This window comes from Natator depressus, chromosome 7 (assembly GCF_965152275.1).
Source record: "Natator depressus isolate rNatDep1 chromosome 7, rNatDep2.hap1, whole genome shotgun sequence".
NCBI classification, from domain to species: Eukaryota; Metazoa; Chordata; order Testudines; family Cheloniidae; genus Natator; species Natator depressus.
Genome location: NC_134240.1, coordinates 8873222 through 8895255, shown reverse-complemented (window position 1 = coordinate 8895255; position 22034 = coordinate 8873222). Strand labels below are relative to the sequence as shown.

General features: G+C 40.0%; 1 protein-coding gene across 1 annotated transcript in view; it reads left to right on the top strand.

The window, feature by feature from the left end:
• The window catches only part of TMF1 (TATA element modulatory factor 1), a 36197-nt gene extending 14856 nt beyond the window's left edge, over window positions 1–21341 (top strand). The window contains exons 7-17 of the mRNA XM_074957456.1: window positions 4276–4442; window positions 4649–4805; window positions 5457–5549; window positions 8803–8959; window positions 9933–10125; window positions 12031–12100; window positions 12185–12277; window positions 13673–13792; window positions 14498–14644; window positions 15675–15800; window positions 17580–21341. Of these exons, the coding sequence (XP_074813557.1) occupies window positions 4276–4442; window positions 4649–4805; window positions 5457–5549; window positions 8803–8959; window positions 9933–10125; window positions 12031–12100; window positions 12185–12277; window positions 13673–13792; window positions 14498–14644; window positions 15675–15800; window positions 17580–17723 (1467 nt within the window). The 3' untranslated portion in view covers window positions 17724–21341. The remainder of the gene's footprint in view (window positions 1–4275; window positions 4443–4648; window positions 4806–5456; window positions 5550–8802; window positions 8960–9932; window positions 10126–12030; window positions 12101–12184; window positions 12278–13672; window positions 13793–14497; window positions 14645–15674; window positions 15801–17579) is intronic.
• The last annotated feature ends 693 nt before the right edge of the window (window positions 21342–22034 follow it).

Genomic DNA, 22034 nt, shown 5'->3' with positions numbered 1-22034 from the left:
TGGTTTCTGGATGCTTTCACTCAGTACATTAACTCTTCTTCATCATTTGTTTCTAATTCTATAGTTCCTCATTGTTTGCACTCTTTCTCAGTCTTCCTTTGGGGGATAACTTTATGTAGCTGTAGTTAGGTTTTTTATACAGTTCATTATGGGTGTCTTTCTAGAAAACTTTCACTTAAAATAACTGTATTTTTTATTAGTGTTTCACTATTGCATTAGTTGAGATGTTGAAATACCTCAGTAGTGCAGATGTTATCCTGAATGAACAACGTCCATCTCTAATGCCTGCTTACAAGGATCAGACTTAATTTATTTTATTGTGATTTGCTGTGAAAGATCAGGACACACACGTCACTTCATGCTTTCAGAAGCTTAATATCCTCTTGGCTGCCATAACAGGTAGCTAGTTTAACCTTGGTGATCAGATGTGAAATTCCCAGTTTAGCTTTCCAGACCTAGGTTTATGGCACTCCTGTGAAGGGCTCTTTTTAGTATGTCATCTGCATTAAAGACATTATTGATTCTCATACTTTGGAGTGGAGGTATATTAGAGCAATCAGAGAAGTTTGATGATATTATTGTAGTTCTTTGTCAATGTTGCTGTCAAGCGTTCCTGCGGTGGCTCAATAGCATGAGTACCAACCTCAGGGCCGACTGTCAGGAAGCAGGGCACAAACCCCAAAGTGGCTGAGGTATACAGCACTTAGATTTCACCAACCAAGTGTAAACTCCTCAGGCAGCGTAACAACCTAATCATGGAGTCACAGACATTCCCCTTGGGTACTCTGATCTATCTTGTCACTTAGTCAAGCTTGCCTTAGTGATAGATGGTGCCTTACACCAAAAATTACAAGAATGTTCAGGTTACTCCGAGTCCCAAAGGACCAGTCATTTACCCCACGTCAGTTGCACCTTAGATCTCACATCAATCCTCTGATAAACTGTCTAAAGATTTATTATCTAGGAAAAGGAAATAACAGTTATTTACAAGGTTAAAGCAGATTAACCATTTGAGTGTGTATATGTTTGTCTTAAATTTCAAATGGTAATAGAAGCTTCTGTAATAAACAAGCTCTGTATGTCATTTATGGCTAAGCCAAGCACTGAGGATCTTTTGCTTATGCTTAGTAATGCTTGCCCCTCAGAGTCCAAGCAGCATCAGAGATAGTTTCTCATTTTTAGGGCTTTTTATTCCTTTCCCACTTCTGCTTCAAGTTGCAAATTCAACTGTTGGGAAGAATTCAGATGCACGTCTCCTCTTCATGGGGTGGGAGAAACCAATCCACAAAGCCTTTTGTCTTCTGATGTTCCACAATGGTACATCTTGTGTTTGATTGGCCATCTTTTGTTGGAGACTAAGGCTATGCCTACACTAGGGGCATAGCCTTACCGCTGCAACTGTGCTGCTGTAAGATCTCCTGTGTATGCTGGCAAGAGAGCTCTCCCGCTGGCATAATTAAACCACCCCCAGCGAGCAGCAGTAGCTATGTCAGTGGGAGAAGCTCTCCTGCCGACATGCTGCTGTCTACCCTGGAGCTTTTGTTGGTTGAGGGGTGTTCCCTCATCCCCCACAACCATGGAGCACCGATGGGGGGGGGGGGGAATGGTGGTTGCTCAGCACCCACTGGCAGCCCCAGCACCTCTCACCTGCCACGGATCAACTGTTTAGCAGGAGGTGCTGATGGGGAGGGGGAGGAGAGAGGGCGAGGTGCCCTTGGGGTGGGCAAGGGCGGGAAGAGGTGGGGCAGGGGTTGGGGCTTACGGGAAGGTGTGGAGTGGGGGCGCGGCCTGGGGCGGAGTAGGGGACAAACCTCCCCCTCTTCTTCCCCCCCGCAGTCCCCCGGAAAGGACAAAGTCAGCACCTGTGCCCCTAACCATCAAAAGTTTTACCAACAAAAATGCTAGTGTAGACAAAGCCTAGTTTTTCACACGTGTTAATGCTTCTGTCCTGTCTGGTAATTTACTGTTACAGAGCAAACACGTAAGAATTACCTTATAATGTGGGATATAGGTATTATAAGTGAGATTAATGCAGGCAGCAACTTACAAGAATTTCATAAAGTCTAAATACAAAACACATTTTTATAACCGTAATACTTATATTAATAATACTAACGCACAGGTGAGCCAGACGGGTTCCAACTATGTATTTATCAGTGTTCAGCTGAGACCTGGGAGCCTTGGCATGTGCAGGCACCTGGTCTGCCAGTGTCACAGTTGCCACCTAATCAACGGTGGTCGTCATGGGCAGTGGGTGGGGGAGGCTGAGCCTCCCCAAATGGTCAGGCGTGGCCCCACCCACACTCCGCCCCTAGGGTTCCAGGCTGGGGCCATGCCGCCCGCTTTCCTGGGGCTGAGGAGGCTGCAGCGGTGCCGCTGTGTGCTCTCCCTCCCGGTGCTCCTGGGCTGGTGGGGCGACTGCAAGCACTAGCCAGTCTGGGGCAGGGGCTGGTGGCTACGGTGTGGGGGCCCTGGCTTCTGAGGCGCACAGAATAGGCAGGGCCTCAGGCAGAAGGGGTGGGGCTGGGGCTAGCCTCCCCCAGCCAGAGGTTCACGAGTCGCCCATGGTGGTAGTTTCCTTATCTCACTAGGCATCCTAGCTGTGATGGCTTGGATCACAGAAACCCCCTGGGAGCTGCCACCTGATGTGCCAAGTCAACTTCTGCTCCTGCTTTCCTGCCCTGGCAGCTTAGGACTTCAGACCCGCTAGCCTGCTGCAAACCCAAACCCAGGTCTGAACCACGTCCCCTAACAGCTGTAGGCTTAACTGAAAGCAGCTTACAGAAGTGTACCTGTCTTTAACCCTCAGATGCCCAACTCCCAATGGGGTCTGAACCCTAAATAAATCTGTTTTACGCTGTATAAAGCTTATACAGGGTAAACTCATAAATTGTTCACCCCCTATAACACTGATAGAGATGCACAGTCCCCTCCCCCCCCCCCAAGTATTAGTACATACTCTGGGTTAATTAATAAGTTAAGTTATTTTATTAAATACAGAAAGTAGGATTTAAGTGGTTCCAAGTAGTAACAGACAGAACAAAGTGAATTACCAAGCAAAATAAAATAAAACCTGCAAGTCTATGTCTAATAAAACTGAATACAGACTAAACCTCACCAGTTCCAGTAAGCTTCCTTTTACAGACTAATCTCCTTCTAGTCTGGGTCCAGCAATCACTCACACCCCCTGTAGTTACTGTCTTTTGTTCCAGTTTCTTTCCGGTATCCTTGGGGGTGGAGAGGCTATCTCCTTAGCCAGCTGAAGACCAAATGGAGGGGTCTCCCACGGGCTTAAATTGACTTTCTCTTGTGGGTGGAGTCCCCCTCCTCTCTCCTATGCAAAGTCCAGCTCCAAGATGGAGTTCTGGAGTCACCTGGGCAAGTCATGTGTCCATGCATGACTCAGTTTCTTACCAGGTAGCAGCCATGGGTCACATGCTACCTTGAACATCCTCAAGTAGACTTCTTATGTGGATTGGAGCTGTAGCTCATGAAAGCTTATGCTCAAATAAATTTGTTAGTCTGTAAGGTGCCACAAGTACTCCTTTTCTTATTGTACTTCAAGTGCTTCTTGATTTGCACATTCCTTTCTCAAGAAGCTGACCAAATGCTTTACAAAGGTTACTTAAAAATCAAGTCAGTACACAGCCAATATTCATAACTTCGAATACAAAAATGACACATGCATACAAATAGGATTAATAGATTCGTTAGATCATAACCTTTACAGAGAGATGTTACATGGCATATGTAGCATAAAACATATTCTAGTTATGTCATATATACATTCATAAGCATATCTCCATAAAGCCTTATGGGGGGCACCATCACATCAGCATCATACTCCTCTCCCTTTTTTCTTCAACTTCAGTTAAAGCTCTATTCCAGGAATCTTACATTCTAGGCTTTCAGTCATCAAAAGTAATTTAAAGACTATTCGGTGGTCTTAGTAAGTCTTATTCGGGCTCTTGATATTTCACTCACTAAAACTTACGTTAGTTCTCAGCAAGGCTTTCTGTTGGCCCTGAACTTGATTGCCACCAGTTGTCTATGCCCGTGCCTAGAAGTAAATGTCACTCTAGAGGCCTATGTCTGTATTGACTCACAGGTATGCTGTCACCATTCTAGTGCAAAATGTTGTTGTCTTGGAGTTGGCGTTTCAGGTTTTAATGGAATTTAACTCAGGAAGACTTAATAAAATGCTCCATCTTAAATTTGAAGAGCTTTTTCAGTTATTTTGGTAGACTGTTATAATTTTTTTTTCCACTCTAATAGGTGCTTGATGGCAAGGAGGAGGTTGAAAAGCAGCATCGAGAGAACATTAAACAACTGAACAGTGTGGTAGAGCGACAAGAGAAGGATCTCAGCAGACTTCAGGTCGACATGGAGGAGCTTGAAGAACGGAACCGAAGTGTTCAAGCAGCACTTGACAGCGCATACAAGTAAGCGGATACTTGCATGCAAAAATCAAGAAGTTTACACTTAGAAACTCCTGTGTGTGGTGCCTGAGAAATGTTTATAATATGTAGTAAAAATTACTTGTTAAGTCACCTTGACATGGTATAAACTGTGAAGATCACTGTAGTTTTTCTACTTAATTTGAATTTTATGATATAAAATTCCGGTGCCTTTAATTCTTGGTTTGTAGGGAACTTGCTGATCTTCACAAAGCTAATGCTACAAAGGATAGTGAAGCACAAGAGGCAGCATTAAGTCGTGAAATGAAAGCTAAGGAAGAACTTGGATTAGCTCTGGAGAAGGCCCAAGACGAGGCCCGCCAGCAGCAAGAGGCTTTAGCAATTCAGGTGAGCTTTAAGCCTGGGGATTAAAGCTTTCTCCTCTAATTTGAGAGTGTACTTTGGGCTAGTGAATGATGTGCTCTGCTGAAGGGAACCAGGCTTTGTGCAAGCTGGATGTCAAAATTTTCCTCCATTCTTCCAAAAAACAGCTTTTGCCAAAAACAGCTTGAAAAAATACTTAACAAATCTAGCACGACTGTTTTGTAACCTAGTAAATAGAAAGTAGTATGAACACCAGATAAGTCATAAATTCAATTAACAATGAGCAAAACATAGGAGGAGAAATGTCATAATGCACTAAACCACTTGTCCAAAGTCGTAATCTTTATTTTAAATGTGTTTATCTTGTCTAAATTCGTGATTATAATTTTGGTGGTAAGCCATAGTTCATGCTTGTGCCTTTCTCGTTATGATGTTAAGTGTTACTTCCTTGAACTGGACACTATGTAACTAGTAGTGGGTGGGTAAACTAGTGAAACTATTATGCACATGTCGTGTGTGGGTATGCATAGCTGACCTGTAAAACTCATAAACTGGGGCCCCATGTACAATATTCACTGATGCAAATACACGTGGCTGTAGCAGTGACAAGTGGAAACTGAATTCTTCATTCAGAATTAATGAAATATAGTAATTCTCTACTTCCTGCTGATACAGGTGGCAGACTTGAGACTGGCACTTCAGCGAGCCGAGCAGCAAGCAGCAAGAAAGGAGGACTATTTGCGCCAAGAAATCAGTGAATTACAACAGGTGCAGTAACAATTAGAATCATAGAAGATCAGGGTTGGAAGGGACCTCAGGAGGTCATCTAGTCCAACCCCCTGCTCAAAGCAGGACCAATCCCCAATTTTTGCCCCAGATCCCTAAATGGCCCCCTCAAGGATTGAACTCACAACCCTGGGTTTAGCGGGCCAATGCTCAAACCACTGAGCTATCCCTCCCTCCCCCATTTGTTTCATTGATATTTCTAGCTGCTCCGTGTTCGTTTGGTTCAAAATAAAAAATGCAAGGATTATATTGAGATAGACAAGGTGGATGAGGTAATGTCTTTTATTGGACCAACTTCAGTTGGCAGTGACAGTGCTAACCGATAACCCATTGGGGACCCTAAGCAGGAATGTTCCCTCCCCGCCCACCCCCACCCCCCCCAACTCATACTAAAAAAGCGAATAGAAGGGCCCCTTGAGCTGCTCGGGGCCCTAAGCAATTGCTTAATCTGCTTATGTTTAGCGCCAGCTCTGTTTGTTGGTGAGAGAGACAAGCTTTCGAGACACACAGTGCACTTCTTCAGGTCTGGGAAAGGAACTCCCAGTGTCACAGCTCAATGCAAGGTGGAACACATTGTTTAGCATACGTAGTTAGCACATATTGTAAGGTAGAGCGGCCCCTTACCACCTCTGTTGTCATAGGACAAAAAGAGAGGATTAGTGGGTTACAGATTGTTGTAACAAGCCATAAATCCAGTGTCTTTTCTGAACCCCCACTTCTGGCCTTCAAACAACTCTCCAAGCTCATCATCAGAAGCAAGTGCCTGACAGACCAAAATACAGCCACTCAAAGTGGCACCAGACCCTGCCAGACCAACAGATGGAAAACCTTCAGACATATCTCCATTACTACAATTATCAACACCCCCCACAATACGTATTTCAAGGTCCATGGATTCTACACATGCCTATCACATGTGGTATACCTCATTCAGTGCACTAAATGCCTAAATAATAAGTATGTGGGTGAAAACAGACAATCACTGCGTGCTCAAACTCACAAAGGAAAATGCTACAAGAGAAAAACACCCTATCACCGGTGGGATGGACACTTTTCACAAATCGATCACTCTATATCTGACCTATCAGTCCTCATCCTCGAAGGAAACCTGCACAACACTTTAAAAAAAACGAGCCTAGGAGTTTAAATTCATGACTCTGCTAGACACTAAATGTGAACCAAGGCACTGGATATAGGTTTATTAAAACAGTCTGTAACCCACTAACCCCCCTCTTTTTGTCCTATGACTGCAGAGGTGTTAACGAGCCACTCTACCTTGAATGGTCCCTTACTATATGTGAAAAGAAAAAAGAAAAGGAGTACTTGTGGCACCTTAGAGACTAACCAGTTTATTTGAGCATGAGCTTTCGTGAGCTACAGCTCACTTCATCGGATGCATAGCATATCGTGGAAACTGCAGAAGACATTATATACACACAGAGACCATGAAACAAAACTTCCTCCCACCCCACTGTCCTGCTGCTAACAGCTTATCTAAAGTGATCATCAAGTGATCATCAAGGAAGGCCATTTCCAGCACAAATCAAGGTTTTCTCACTCTTCCCCCCCCCCCCCCCACACACACACAGACACACATACAAACTCACTCTCCTGCTGGTAATAGCCCATCCCTCTTTGAAACCTCTCTTTATAATGCGCATGATAATCAAGGTGGGTCATTTCCAGCACTAATCCAGGTTTTCTCAACCCCCCCCCCCCCCCCCCCCCCCCCCCACACACACACACACACCCTCCAAAAACCACACACACAAACTCACTCTCCTGCTGGCAATAGCTCATCTTACAATGTGCACAGCAATAATCCAAGTTTAACCAGAACGTCTTGGGGGGGGGGGTTTGTAGGATCTCCCCTTGTTTTTTTCCTGATATGCTATGCATCCGATGAAGTGAGCTGTAGCTCACGAAAGCTCATGCTCAAATAAACTGGTTAGTCTCTAAGGTGCCACAAGTACTCCTTTTCTTTTTTCTTTTTACGAATACAGACTAACACGGCTGTTACTCTGAAACCTGTTACTATATGTGCTAACTACATATGCTAAACAAACCATTCCAGCTTACATTTTGTTGTTACTGTGGGAGTGCCTTTCCCGGACCTGAAGAAGGGCTCTGTGTGGCTCAAAAGCTTGTCTCTCACCAACAGGAATTGGTCCAATAAAATATATTCATCTCCCCAACTTGTGTCTTTAACATCCCAGGACCGATACGGCTACAACTACACTACATACCTAGGATTATGTTAAGTCATTTGTTTAGGGGAGGGACTTCTAAAAGCAGAATACAAAATGGTAAAATAACTTGAAAGTTCATAGGTCACAAGATACCTTTTAGGCCATATCTTGTGCAGAAGAACATTAGGAACAAATGTTAGGAAAAACCTTTGGTGGTTGTTTGATTTTTCAACCAATATATTTCTTTGAAAATCATTATGCCAGCTTTTTAAGCATGACAGATCTTTTTAGTATGAAGCAAAATTTAGCCATTAAGGTTGTGATTATGCTGTAAAACTTACAGCAAATGGACACTTAAATCCCTTCCTGTCTTCCCTGGAAGAGTGGATTACTTTTTCATCCTTTTCTTTTAGGAATAGTCCAGAGATTAGTCTAAATGTGGCCTCTTCCTGGGGCCTGTGGAGAGAGTATTGCCAAATGAATATGTTAGCACCAGGAGGGAAATAACTTGATAGCAGATCTTGTTGAGGTGTGAAGGTGTGAAGTGGTTAGTAAAGAGTCAAAACTTGAACTTTTGGTAGGGACTAATTAGGGGAGAGAAATCCCCCAGAATGGAGTGCTCTTCTTTCTCCTCAAGTAATGGCATTTTTAAAATTGAAACCATAATATGCTGTCAGCTAAGAATTAAGGCCTGCTAGATGAGGCTTGTCTTCTGCTTAATACTGGAAACTCCAGTTATATACTAACCCAACACTACCATCAGAAAAAGGGTCCTTTGGCACTTACATCTTCTTCTACTGTCTGACTTTAAACACCAGACCTGTTTCCTAATGACGTGTCTAAAAGGTCACTCCAGCTCTTGATGATGTATTATTCTCCTCTAACTTTACTTTATTAAAAAAAAAAAAAAAAAAGTGCAGTTTTAATGGTAGTTATTGTAGAACATGTAAGGATTGTAGTTACATTTTTAGCTGAATTTTGTGGTAAAACTTAAACTGGTCGTGCCGTGTTAAGATTTAATGGCATTTAACTAATTCATAATTCAGAGACTCCAAGAAGCAGAGAATCGGAACCAAGAACTGAGTCACAGTGTTACATCTGCCACCAGGCCACTTCTTCGGCAGATCGAAAATCTGCAAGCAACACTGGGAGCACAAACCTCTTCATGGGAAAAGTTAGAAAAGAACCTTTCTGACAGACTTGGTAAGTCTAGCTTGTATGTAGATTTTAATGTATTGTGTGACTGTCGGGGAGACACTAGATGGCAGTAATGTAGTGAGAAGAGCATAGACTTATGTCTAAAGTATGGGAGATCTGGGTTCAAATGTGTATCAGTAATATAGGATGATACATAGGTGTGTTGCAAGGGTGCTGTGAGGCGTGATTTACTGAATTTGTAAAAGACTTGAGATGGTATGGTAGTAGTGATTTATATAAGTGAAGAGCACTGTATGTGTATATATAGAATTTTAAAAAGGGAGTGCGCATGGGAGAGGGGCAGGAGTGAAAATGGACCAACATCTTGAATTGTCAGATGTGGTTTTTGGGTTCCATGACCTGGGCTCAGCTAGTATAATTTACTGTGTGACTATCCAAGGCTGTGAAACAAATATATTTCAGCTGCGTTGAGGGTTGTAATGAAAAACTGTTGCCCCTTGGATGAACAAAATGACAATGGAATAAAATGTCCAAAGCCACAGGTAGGGTATGTAAATGTTTCCTTTAATTATGTACTCTTCAAAACTAGAATCTCGAATCCTCCTTGCCCAGCAATCCTCTCTACTGCCAATTGTATATTCTTGTTTGGTGGCAGGCATATTGCCACCAATCAGTTCTCAAACAGTGCTGTATCTGCTCGTCCACAATGAGGCCTTTACCCTGCTATTACGTGCTTCTGATGGCTAATGCCAAGATGTAATTGCTTACCATCTTTTGAGTGCTGTTGAAAAGACTACATTTCTTGTGAAGCCTGGAAATAGTACAAGAATAAACCTTTATAATGTTTGAAAAATATCTGAATTGCATCTAAACATTTGGCAAATATGCCAAACATTTCAGTTAGACACCTAAATAGTTGGCTTAAGTTTTGGATGACTGACTATTTTGGCGTAAAAGTCAGCTACAGTTGTTTTGTTTTTTATAATGGATTGTGTATTTACTCTTTCTTGGGAATTAGGTGAATCTCAAGCCCTCCTGGCAGCAGCAGCTGAGAGAGAACGTGCTGCTACAGAAGAACTTCTTTCCAATAAAATCCAAGTGTCTTCCACTGAATCACAGAATAGCCTCTTGAGGCAGGAAAACAGTCGCCTTCAGGCTCAGCTAGAAGCAGAGAGAGCCAGACTCAAGAAACTGGAAAATGAAAACAATAGGTGAATTGGGTTAAGTTCTTGGCTCATACACGTTTCTTTAGATTCATATGGAAATGAAAGGAATATACTATCAGGTTTTTGTGTTTGAATAGGAAGACTTGCCCTTTTGTATGTATTTGATAACTACCATATAAAATACTGACTGTGTTGCCGGCCAAGTTTTATGAAGGAAGACACATACAGAGATCCTTTTCTTTATTTGATACCTGCTACTTTCAGGTCACTTCAGCTCTTCTGGGCTATCCATGTACCCTTAGGGTTCCTAGAGGCACTTCTTATGCATTGAGCCTTAAATCTCTCACCTCACCCAGGACCAGTCACTCTCACCTACTTTATTTTCTTTTGACAAGAATATTAAATAATGATCATGGGTGGCAGGAACCGTAGGCTTGGGGAGGCTATGCCATCCCAAACAGCCAGATGTGGCTCTGCCCCCAGCCCTGCCCCCTCCTGCTTCCTGCCACTCTGCGTGCGCCCCTCCAGTCCCCTAGCCAGTACTGGCCATGGCTGGGGCTGGGGCTATGTCTACGCATGCCGCCCACCCTCCCGGTGCTCTGGGGCTGGAGCCGGTGGCTGCAGTGGGAGATGGGGCGGGGCCTCGGGTCGAAGGGATGGGGCTGAGGGCTAGCCTCCCCCAGCCTCTGGTTCATGTGCCACCCATGATGATGATCTCTTTGGCCCTACTCTTGCAAGCTGCTTTGTGCAGTTGCAGTCCATGAGCCTCCATGCAGGCACAAGGGTCCATCTGCACAGAGCAGCTTGCAGGATTGGGACATTAGAAAGCATCCAACATCTTCTCCAAAAAGAAATTAAATCAATCAGTTATCACGTGCTAAGAAGTTGAACTGTGGCAACGACTATATTCTTAAACAAATTCCTGCTTTTAATAGTAGAAAAACAAGAAAACATGTCCCTTGAAGACTAATGCTTTTTGGTGGCTCCACGCCACCACCTTCTGAACTTCTGCCCTGATGCATTTCCACCAACATCCAATACAGGCCTCCCACCTCTGCCTTGGCACAGACACTATTGTAGAAGCAAACCTGAAGTCAGTAGCAAAAACATTAAGTAACTATGAATTACCCTTGTGAAATTCTTCCTCTTGACTATGTCTCCAACAAACTGTGTTTGTTTCCCTTTTAACCCCCTGGGCTGTTCCTGGGGGGAGGTGTGCTTTCCTGCACTGGGATTCCAGTTCATATCAGGAAATTTCCTTTTCAGCATCCTGGTGGTACATTGGGAGGATCAAAATACTTTGGTGATCTTTCAGTAGACTTCATCCTATCTAGTCAACTACAGTTTCTTCCCAGGCAATCTACCGGTCCTAAGAAATTCTGACACCTGGGATAGTTTTGCCTCCTGGTTTCTGAGTTTAATTGTGTTAATTTGAGGAGTCATATGTCCACTTCTGTAGTATGCTTACGCTATTTTTTTGTATGAGAAATAGTTAAAGATAAGTTATTGAAAGTTGCTTTAAGGTTAATGTAAGTATTATTGGTTCATGCAATAGTAGACCAAGTATCCAGAATATTAAAGCAGCATGCACACAACAAACGACGCGTAAGAGGATATTGCATGGAAATATAACAAGTGGTTAAACAGAGGTTCTTAAGATTAGCAAACATTCTAGTAGCCACATGCTGCTTACAAATCAGTGTGAGGGTATTTTTCTAACATCGTAGAGAAATAGTTTTAGTTCTCCATTTGGTAATACAGATCAGTTCTGTTCCTGATGCAGTTAAATATTAAGCTTAAATATAGATATTTGTATAGGAAACAAATATTATGCATTATGCTTTTGTCAGTTTCAGTAAATTATTTTTCTTTGTGGGAACCTAAAATAAAAACATGAAGAGAAGATTGTCTTTAATAAAATTACATTACCTTTCCCTTTTTTCAATATAGATATGAGGTGGAATTAGAAAACCTGAAAGAGGAGTATGTGAAAACTCTTGACGAAACAAAGAAAGAAAAGGTATTGGTTAATTCAATATTGCATTGCTTCATCATAAAATTCTGAGTTTGCAAGGGATTAAAATTCCACATGTCCTCCTTCTAGATGCTGTTAGCTACTCAATTGGAAATGGAGAAAATGAAAGTTGAACAAGAAAAAAAGAGAGTAATTTTTGTACAAGAAACAGCAAAGGAAAAGGTATTTAAATTTGCTTTAATGTTAATTCATGTGTTTCAAAAATCTTATTGGGTCACATGATGACTGAGCAAGTCTCGAATGCTAAAATGTCATATAAACAACAAACAAGGATTAAGATGATCTAGCATGGTAATGGCATGAAACTAAGTGTCTGGGACTTCTCCGCATCTTTTTTTTTTCCTGTGAATTCAGTGCTTGTGTGAAAGGCACTGTATTGACAGTCCTGAATAATTCCTCTACTTAGTCACAGAATAAATGAAACAGGGATAGTATCAGCATAGGTTGATCCACACTGTTGCACCAGTGTGCCTTTGTCCTTACCTTGAGGGGCATGACATTCAATATCTGGGCCCACTGAAAAACTCTTGCCTCTGCTGAGACTACCAGCAAGGTGCCGGTTAATTCTAGTTGTGATGCGTCTGTGTGATATGAATGCTGGTCTATAGGCCCCGACTCACTTTGTTTAGCATAGGTTACCAAATGCCCATCAGTTGGCAACAGCTTTCAGTCACTACCAGTCAGCAGTTGATATTCTAACACCGCTCTGTCCTCGCTGTTAATCTCCTAGTTGCTGCAGTTCTGAAATCGAAGTCCTGTTCAAAGTTATTTACTTCATCCTTAAGTCAACATGTATTCAGTTGCTGACTGCAGAGGATGTCAGCCTATTTAGAAAAACTCGTCAGTAACAGAGTTTAGCCTCAGAGATCCTGAGTTTGAGCATTGAAACGCTTTTTAAAAAATCTCTTCACTGTCCTTCATCCAGGGAAGAACCTCCTTTTTATTTAGGGTGTAATTTCTGTGAGGCACATGAGCTCAGCGAAACACTTAATTGTCTCTAGGGCTCATGTACTTTTGTGGTCTTAGGCCAGCATTCTGCAGTGTGGCTACTGAAAGACCACTTCCCTTTGCAGTAGGTAGTAATGTCTGTTTCTGCATAGCCAGGAAAGCCTAAGGCAGTAGTGGGAAACCTGCAGCCTGTCAGGGTAATCCGCTGGTGGGCCGCAAGACAGTTTGTTTACATGGACCATCCGCAAGCACGGCCGCCCGCAGCTCCCAGTGGCCGCGGTTCACCGTTCCCAGCCAATGTGAGCTGCGGGCTGGTCAATGTAAACAAGTGTCTCGTGGGCCGCCAGTGGATTACCCTGATGGGCTGCAGGTTGCCCACCACTGACCTAAGGAATTGAACTTGGGCTAGATGTACTAGTGACACTGTTAAATCCACTTCACTGTTTAAACTTCAGTTAATATACAGAAAAAAATGAATTTGTGCTCTACATTTGGGAGTGAAAAAAGAGACCCCATTATATGCAGAAAGGTCTGTTTATTGTCTTCTTCCTCAACAGTCTTTGTTCCTTGTATTCACTTTCTCTTAACTAGCTGTTGTATTTTTCAAAGGAGCGCAAGTCATTTACCTTATCAACAATGGAAACTGTTTCGAGTACTCCAACATTGTCACGCTCAAGCTCTATAAGTGGAGTTGATATGGCAGGGCTTCAGGCATCCTTCCTCTCTCAGGTAATGTATCATTTATCAACTGACGTTTTTTGATAAACCATTTTGCTACCTTTTGTGTGTTTACAATGAATTATGTTGGCGTCTTCAAATAGTTTTATTGGCATGTTAATTTTATCTAGCTAATAACTGCTTTGAAAAAATAGTGATTTCAGCTATTTTGATTTCTTAAACATACCTACAAAATGTCTAGGTTTGCACAGCATTTGAACGAGGGTGCCTGAGAGCACATTTAAAAAAATATAGTAGAATAATGTGGAGAATATAAACTTGAAGTGCTATTCACGTAATTCGTTCCAAAGTGCTTTATAAAATAAGTTGACACTATATCTAAAGTTGACTCGACTGTTAATCCAGTGATTCTAGTTTAGTGCACCACTCACTCGTGACACACTGCCACTGTCTTGATGCAATCTGTGCAAAGGCAGTTGCTTCTGATGACTTTATCTATGAGAATATAGAGATCTATGCTAGCCAAATGACAGTGGTAAGGGTGACATGACAGCAAGCAGCTTTGTTTAGCTATTCAAAATGAGCTTTTGTTTGGAAGGAATATATTTGAAGCATTGAAACTTTTGACTCTAATGATGACGGTCTTCATTTGCTGTTTGTATTGAATCAGTAGGCTCTTGCTTCTAGTGCTAAAGTCTTCAAATGTGAAATAATCTCAATGTCCGATCTTGTGGTTGGTTCACTTTTTATTTGTAGGATGACCCTCATGATCATTCATTTGGGTCAATGTCTACAAGTGGGAGCAATCTTTATGATGCTGTAAGGATGGGAGCAGGTTCAAGTATAATTGAAAACCTGCAGTCGCAGTTAAAACTGAAGGAAGGAGAGATTTCTCACCTACAGGTACTGTGAGAATCACTTTAAGTTTATTGTGTGTGTCATAAGTAGAAAGATGAACGTGGTTTTACTTTACTGGTTTGTTTTACGAAGTTTATTTTACTGATAGCTGTGTAGGGTCTGGATGTGCAAACAATGGTTTTGTCTTGCACTGATGTAGGGACACTCCTCCCCACCCATCCTCTAGGCAGTTCTGTTAAAGTCATAATGGGCCATCACAAGAGACGTAAGCATGCATTACCTAGTTTTTGGATGAGGTGGATCAAGTAGACTCTACCTGGCTATCTCAACATTGATCAGGGTTCCAGGGAAAGGTGAAGAAAAAGGTGAGGCGTTTGTGTTGAATGCTGTTTCATAGGGCACTTAATTGAAGATGCTTTAAAAGCAGTATATCAACATTCCTTCCCCTGTCCATCTCTGTATTACCTGATTTGATTGCTTCTAGTTTCTACTGATCTGGGAGTGAAAATCCCCAAGACTTAACATAGTTGAAGCGTAAGGAATACTAATGTGAATTTATGTGACATGCAGGTTGGAAAATAAAGAAACCACTTAAACGTGTGTCATTGTAAACCTGTCTTAAACTTGAATAATGTGTTTTTTCATGTTTAAGGTGTATGTACTCAGTTTAGCAAATTAACCTTGAGCTTCAATTTTTATGTATGAAAGAGCTCTTTAAATTGACGCCTTACCCCACAGCAAATACTGTCTTACCTATACTATATTATTTTCTTACTTTATAAATCTGACATCCGCTTGGTACTGTCTATATCAGTGATACTCAGACTGAGGCTTGCGAGCTGCAAGTGTATCTTTAATGTGTCTCCTGTGGCTCTTCGCAGCACTGTCTCTCTTTTGGGTAATGTTGATAGCTATTTTGGCTCCTGAACCACTGAGGTTTGAGTATCACAGGTCTGTATAATAAATTGACTTCCAAGATCAATCATTCTAATTTTTTTTAATGAAAAACAAAGTTAGTAACTTAGTATGTCACTCCCAGCACAAAGCTCTAACTGTTAAATGCCTGTTATCTTAGCTGGAAATTGGAAACCTTGAAAGAACTCGATCAATAATGGCAGAAGAGCTGGTTAAATTAACAAATCAAAATGATGAATTTGAAGAAAAGGTGAAGGAGATACCAAAACTACGTGCACAGCTAAGGGTAGGTGGCTTTCATTTATATAAATCAGGTGAGAGATTGACATGTGATTTATGAAAACTCTTTTTACTAAGTTAAGCATTCATAAATAAATATGTAACTCTGTAGATGCCCATTGTGATAATACAAAATCTCTTTTCATTAAAGTTGAAAATGTGGTAAGAATCACAAAGTATATTGAATTATTAAAAGTTAGGCAGTGGAAAAATAACTCAAAGGAATACAATTTTAGACTTGAAAATTAAGTGCTCTTTTTACAGTAAAACTGATAAATTGGTTTGTAACTTCATAGGATGCAGCTTAGAGACGGATGGATTTTGTCAGCAGGTTTTGCTATATTGCATGGCAATTATCAGTTACTTTCCAAATTGATTTTCAAATTGTTATGCTAGTAAACATACAGTTCAGTGAGTGTGCATACCTATAAAAGAATCCATGTTGAGAGTTAGGAATTGTGATATGCAGAGAGAGCCATAATTTCATAATTATGCCCACTGTCAGGAATACTAAAATATGTCACATCATCAGTATAATTGCATGTGTAAACGACCACTTCATAGCCATATAGTCACTTGCACACACAGTTGTCATAATTGTACACATAATTGTATACTGAAATTAGGCATGCATATTTTTGTGCTCAGAGCATTCCGAACATCTGGCCTGGAGCTCATAATTTTTGAGTGAATTGGAAGTCTTGAGAGCCAGCATAAGAATTAGAGTATTCCATATGAGTTTAGCAAAACATAACCTATCACAGTAAAGGTTTGATCCTGTCTGATCATGATACTCATGGAATTAATAAAATAAATATTGCACATTTTTAATCCACTCTTATTACTTAACTTCTTGGGTCCTTTTTTGTTGTTGTTCTGTTTAAAGAGAACTAACACATGCAAATCTTTTGAATTTCAATTATCTCATTCTGGAAAATGATTCATTCTTTTTTATACATGCAGCATGTTAAATTTTCAAACCAGAAAGTTTTTGACACTAAGCTTCTTCCTACAACAAAATCTAGTGATGGTTTGCTGAATGTTCTCTCCTTGACTCATCGTAAGTTATGAACATTAACAACTGCACAATTTTCAGACTGCTTTGTACTACGCAAAAATGAAGGAAAAGCGCTTCTGAAACTGTTTTCGGCTTTCATGTGTACAAGCGCTTGTAAAATCTGTGGTGTGAGAGAGAGATTTAAAATTGAATATTATAATTTAAAGTGACCTGAGTCATGTAGTAGATGCCTTTTCATTAGATGATGATTTGTGGACCTTTCCAGATTATTTTACTTTGAAATTCATATAGAAACTACAGCTGCCCACCTGCTGAATGGAATGCTGTGAGCAGCCAACCTCTGTGTTTAAGCCGTCAGTTACATTGCAAGATCTTAGTGGTCTTCTATAAAACCCTTAGTGGTCTGGGGTCTGTTATCTGAAATACCAGGGAAAACTTGCAAAAAGTGCCTATTTTCTATAGAGACTTGGGCATTAAAGCCAGAGTCATTTATGAAAATTTTACTCCCTCACCTCTTTGCTCTTTGTAGTTTAAAAATCCTGCCTTTGGAATTTGCTTCCTTTCACAGTTCCCAAGAGCACACATTTGGTGATATTCAGGACACAATGCAATATGTGTTTATATGGGTTAGCATTAGTTTAACTTTTCAGCTTTTTTAATACTTAAAGCATGATAGGCAATGTGTTAGACAAATAATGAAAACAAATATATGGCACTGCTTTTAAATTGGGGAAACAGCCAAATAACCAAAAGCCCATGTTATTCTAGGATTTGGATCAAAGATACAATACTATTCTTCAGATGTATGGAGAGAAAGCAGAAGAGGCCGAAGAACTTCGACTGGATCTTGAAGATGTGAAAAATATGTACAAGACTCAAATAGATGAACTTTTAAAACAAAGACACAACTAATTCCTGCTGAAACTGTAACTTTCCAACAATGACATTAAACTGTAAAGAGTGGTGTTTATGTAAATGCAGAATTCAAATGCCTTGTAAAAAAAATGTACTATAAAAATGGGATTATATTGTAGAGTTCTTATGTGGGGAAAAATCATTACGCTTTAACAGTGTCTAGTACTGTTGGCAGTTAAATTATTTGTGCATTATTTAAAATGTGTTTAAATAAAACCATCCCTCTCTATTTAAGGTTAACCAAAAGGTGGACCATTATGTACAGACAGTAGCACAGAGATTATTTGACTAATGTAATGTTACCTAACCATACAGCACTGGAAGGCGTAAGGATAATGTAGCATGAGGCTTTATTAGACCTGCCCCTGATAATTTGCAGATTACTGTTTTACATGCTTTCATGGGTGTACAGATAAGAGTTAATGTTGGAGGATTTTTTTAATGTCCTGAACATTTTTTGTATGATTTTATAGTACAAATAATAGTTGTTTTTTTAACATGACTATAAATAGCAATGACTTGCTGTGTGAAACTAAAGGGGGTAGATATTTTAGGCTTGGCTTTTTTTTATTAAGTGAAAATTTCTGATTTCTACTTTGGGGATCTTGAACATGCAAGAGTAACAATTTCATGTTTGTAGACAAAATTTTATCTTCATATAACATCTTTTATCTTCACTCCCCAAAGCAAGGAGATTGACTCAAGACTGCTACTCTTGTTCTTAAACCCACTGCTCCATCCTGAATACTCTTTGTGCTGCATTCCTGAAGCATAATGGGGCCATTTAGAGACAGTTTTGCCTGTAACTGTAAATCGAACTAATATCAACTGCAATAAGCAAGACAATTCTTTTGGTTCTTGTAATTTTGGGTGCTGCTTTTTAACAGTACTATTTAAAAAAACAAAAACAAAAAACATGTATATAAAATTCTCTTGACACAAAATAATTGCTGCTGCTCTTCTGTAGCCATTCTTGGTCGGTCTGTCTGTCTTTAAACATTTTTAAAAGTGGATTCTGATGTAGTATAATTTTTAAGATAGCCTGAAGTGGTTAGAAAAGATCTCCCATTTAGGAAAGGCATTGGCTAGGAATCGGATAACAACCACATAGCTTAGTGTATAAAGAGCTACATTTGGGGTCATGTGTCAGAGGGAACTTCTGAATCAGACCCTTGGGAGTGCTGAGAATTAGCTTGCCTTCTTCCTCTTTGCATTCCAGACAGCAAATAGTTCATTACATCTCAGATTTGTAGCAGCGATGGATACTTATAGTGTGAACTATGCTGCATATGAAATTAGCTGCTTATCATACCACTGCCTGCAATCTGAGAGATTTCTCTCTCTTCCTGTTAAGTTACAAATGCATATTAAGTGTCAGAGAATAGTCCCTAATGTGTTATAGCTCGGCATTAGTTGGACTTAATGGGACATTGAGACTTGACTGAGGCTTGGTCTACACTAGAAACATATATTGGTTATAACTTCATCGCTTAGGGATGTGGAAAATCCACACCTCTGAGCGATGCAGTTATACCAACCTAACTCCTTGTGTGGACAGCACTATGTCAATGGGAGGGCTTGGGAGCCCTCCTGTTGACATAGGTAGCGTCTTCACTGAAGCGCTACAGCGGTGCAGCTGCACCACTGCAACCTTTTAACTGTAGACTAGCCCTGAGGAATCAGCCTCTTCTAGAGAGATACTTCTGTAGTAGGGCTTTCCTTCTCAGGGTCTGCCTGCACTCGGTATTTCTGCACTGATGTAGCTACTCACGTATAAAACGGCGTTTGCACTGGTGCAGTTTACACTTTCAAACGAATAACATCTCTAGATTGGAGATCTGCACCACAGGGGAAAAAATCTTCAATGTTAGCACTAAGGTTTAGAATGAAATATTTAGAGGATTCTAATAAAGCAGTAGAGAATTGTAAGGATGCTAAACGTTATAAAGGCCTGCATCTGTTATAGTAACGTTTAAAACAATTTAAAACAGCTGTTTTGTCTTGTGGGTAGTGAATCCTTATAGTTTCTTTTTCATCTTGGAAACTAATATAGTTCTTATACTAAAAGACAATCTACGATTTTGCTTTCTTAAAATGACATTCAATTGCTGGTAAATACAAAATACAGACTAAAAATGTTCACTTATTTTGCAGAGGGTGAGTCATCTACGGGTTGGTTAAATCAGTTTAAATTCTGATATGTAAATATTTAAAAATTGAGCCATTTATAATGGAACCAATGTTCTAGTAGAGTTAAACTTAGTTTAGGGCACCAATTAAGAATTGTTTTCACATAGTAGTTTCCCATTACAAATGAGACAACCACTCATCCAGTAAAAAGAATGAACAGGTAGCTAAAAAATGAAGATAAACTAATAGTGATTTATTCTTAGTAGACAAGTCAAGGACTACTCCCAAGAGAGAGACGCATCTAGGTTGGCATTTTTATTTGACATGATTGCAGGTGCTTTTCTAAGAGACTGTTCCATGCTTAAAATATGAGGGGGTAATTTTCAGTCAAAAGAACTGATATAGCAACTGCTCTATTCACTAATAACTGCAAATATTTTTCAGATGTTCTTTTCAGTATTGAAGAGCGTGAATAAATGGGAAAAAGTAGTGTACATTCTACACTCACTGTTTCTTCATTGGTTCTAGATATAAAGTGATATGTCACGTACTTCAGACCCTGAATTTAAGTTTTACAAAACTTGACAGAGATTTTATAAATACTTTGAATTCAGTGAAAAGATGGCTTTTTGTTTGCATTCAGCCATTCTCCTGCAGTGAAACCATTCACTATACTAGTGCAGTAAATTCAGAAGATGAAACCATCTAATATACTTTAATCATCAAAGCCTTGTGAAACATAAAAAGTAAATAACATACATGGTAAAAAGTAAAATTTTCACCACTACATTTCAAAAGTTTTGTTTTAATCATCTTGGGTGTAATATTGTTAGTTGTTTCTTTAAAATATTTTAATATACCGGTGTCCCTTAGATGTAATGCTGTTTTTGAGATTGTCTAAGAGAAATTTTTTTGGGGAAAAATGAATTATAAAAAGATTTTGGAAAGGTCTAACTTCTATTCAAATTAATAGATCAAAATATTACCCAAAGAATAACTGTTTTGTCTGTATCTGTTACAGTCTCCAGTAATAAATACTATATGAGTGTGAAAAAACATTACCATTTCAAGACTTGCTCAAAGTACATTTTTCAAATGGGGCCTGTTCTATAGCCCACTGAAGGCAAGGGAAAGACTCCTGTTGGCTTTGGATTAGCTCCATGGTTGTCTAATAGGGAGAAATGAAGGTTCAGTCAAACACTCATTTACTTTAATGAGCACTGCATCCTTAATGAACAACCGGAGTAGATGTTCCAAATACCATCTACCTGTATGTGTGTAACAAATTTTATTTTCGCTAAAGAAAAGTTAATTTGTCCTGTTATGAGACTGTTTTTGTTATGGTTATGTAAAGGGCTACAACTATCTTGAATATAAGACAGAAAATGGATTAATATACTATGAAAATTGAACATTTCAATTCTGATTGTAAAATAATGTAAATAACCTGTATAAAAAAGGGGTTGGGTAAAATAAAAATGGATGCTAATAGTGTGTTCCTAGTTTTCTGTAATGAAGACTGAAAACTAATTGATGGTAGGTGATTCTTTGCAAATGTCAACATGGCAGCCTGCAAAGAAAATATCTTAGCTAATTTAAATAAGCAGCCCTCAAAAAAATGAACATTGAATTGAACCAGGGTTTCTGAACACTTGCAATTTTTGTTTGTGCCCCAATAACTAGGCACAATAGGATGGCTTACCAAATGTAATTCTGAATTTTAATGCTGTTACAGGATTAAGATAATGCAGGATTTGGACTAACTTTCCTTTAGGCTGTAAATGTAAAATATCTATCAAATAACCCATTAAAATTAATGGGACTTAAGCATAAATTTAAGTGCTTTGCTGAATAGAGATGTGAAGACAGATGGTCCAGTGGTTAGGGTGCTAGCCTGTGACTTGGAGGAGCTGGATTCAGTTCCCTGCTGTGCCCCAGATTTCCCATGTGACCCTGAACAAATCACTTAATGGTTTTGCCTTGGTACCTCATCTGTAAAATGGGGATAATAGCACTTTCCTACCTCACAGGGGTCTTGCAATAATATATTAAAAGGATGTGAGGTGCTCAGCTCCTATGGGAATTTTGTTTCCTCTTAGCTTATAGACACTTTTTTTAATTTTAAGAAAAACGGAAATGTACTAACATCAATAAATTGAACTGTGCACCAACATTGGG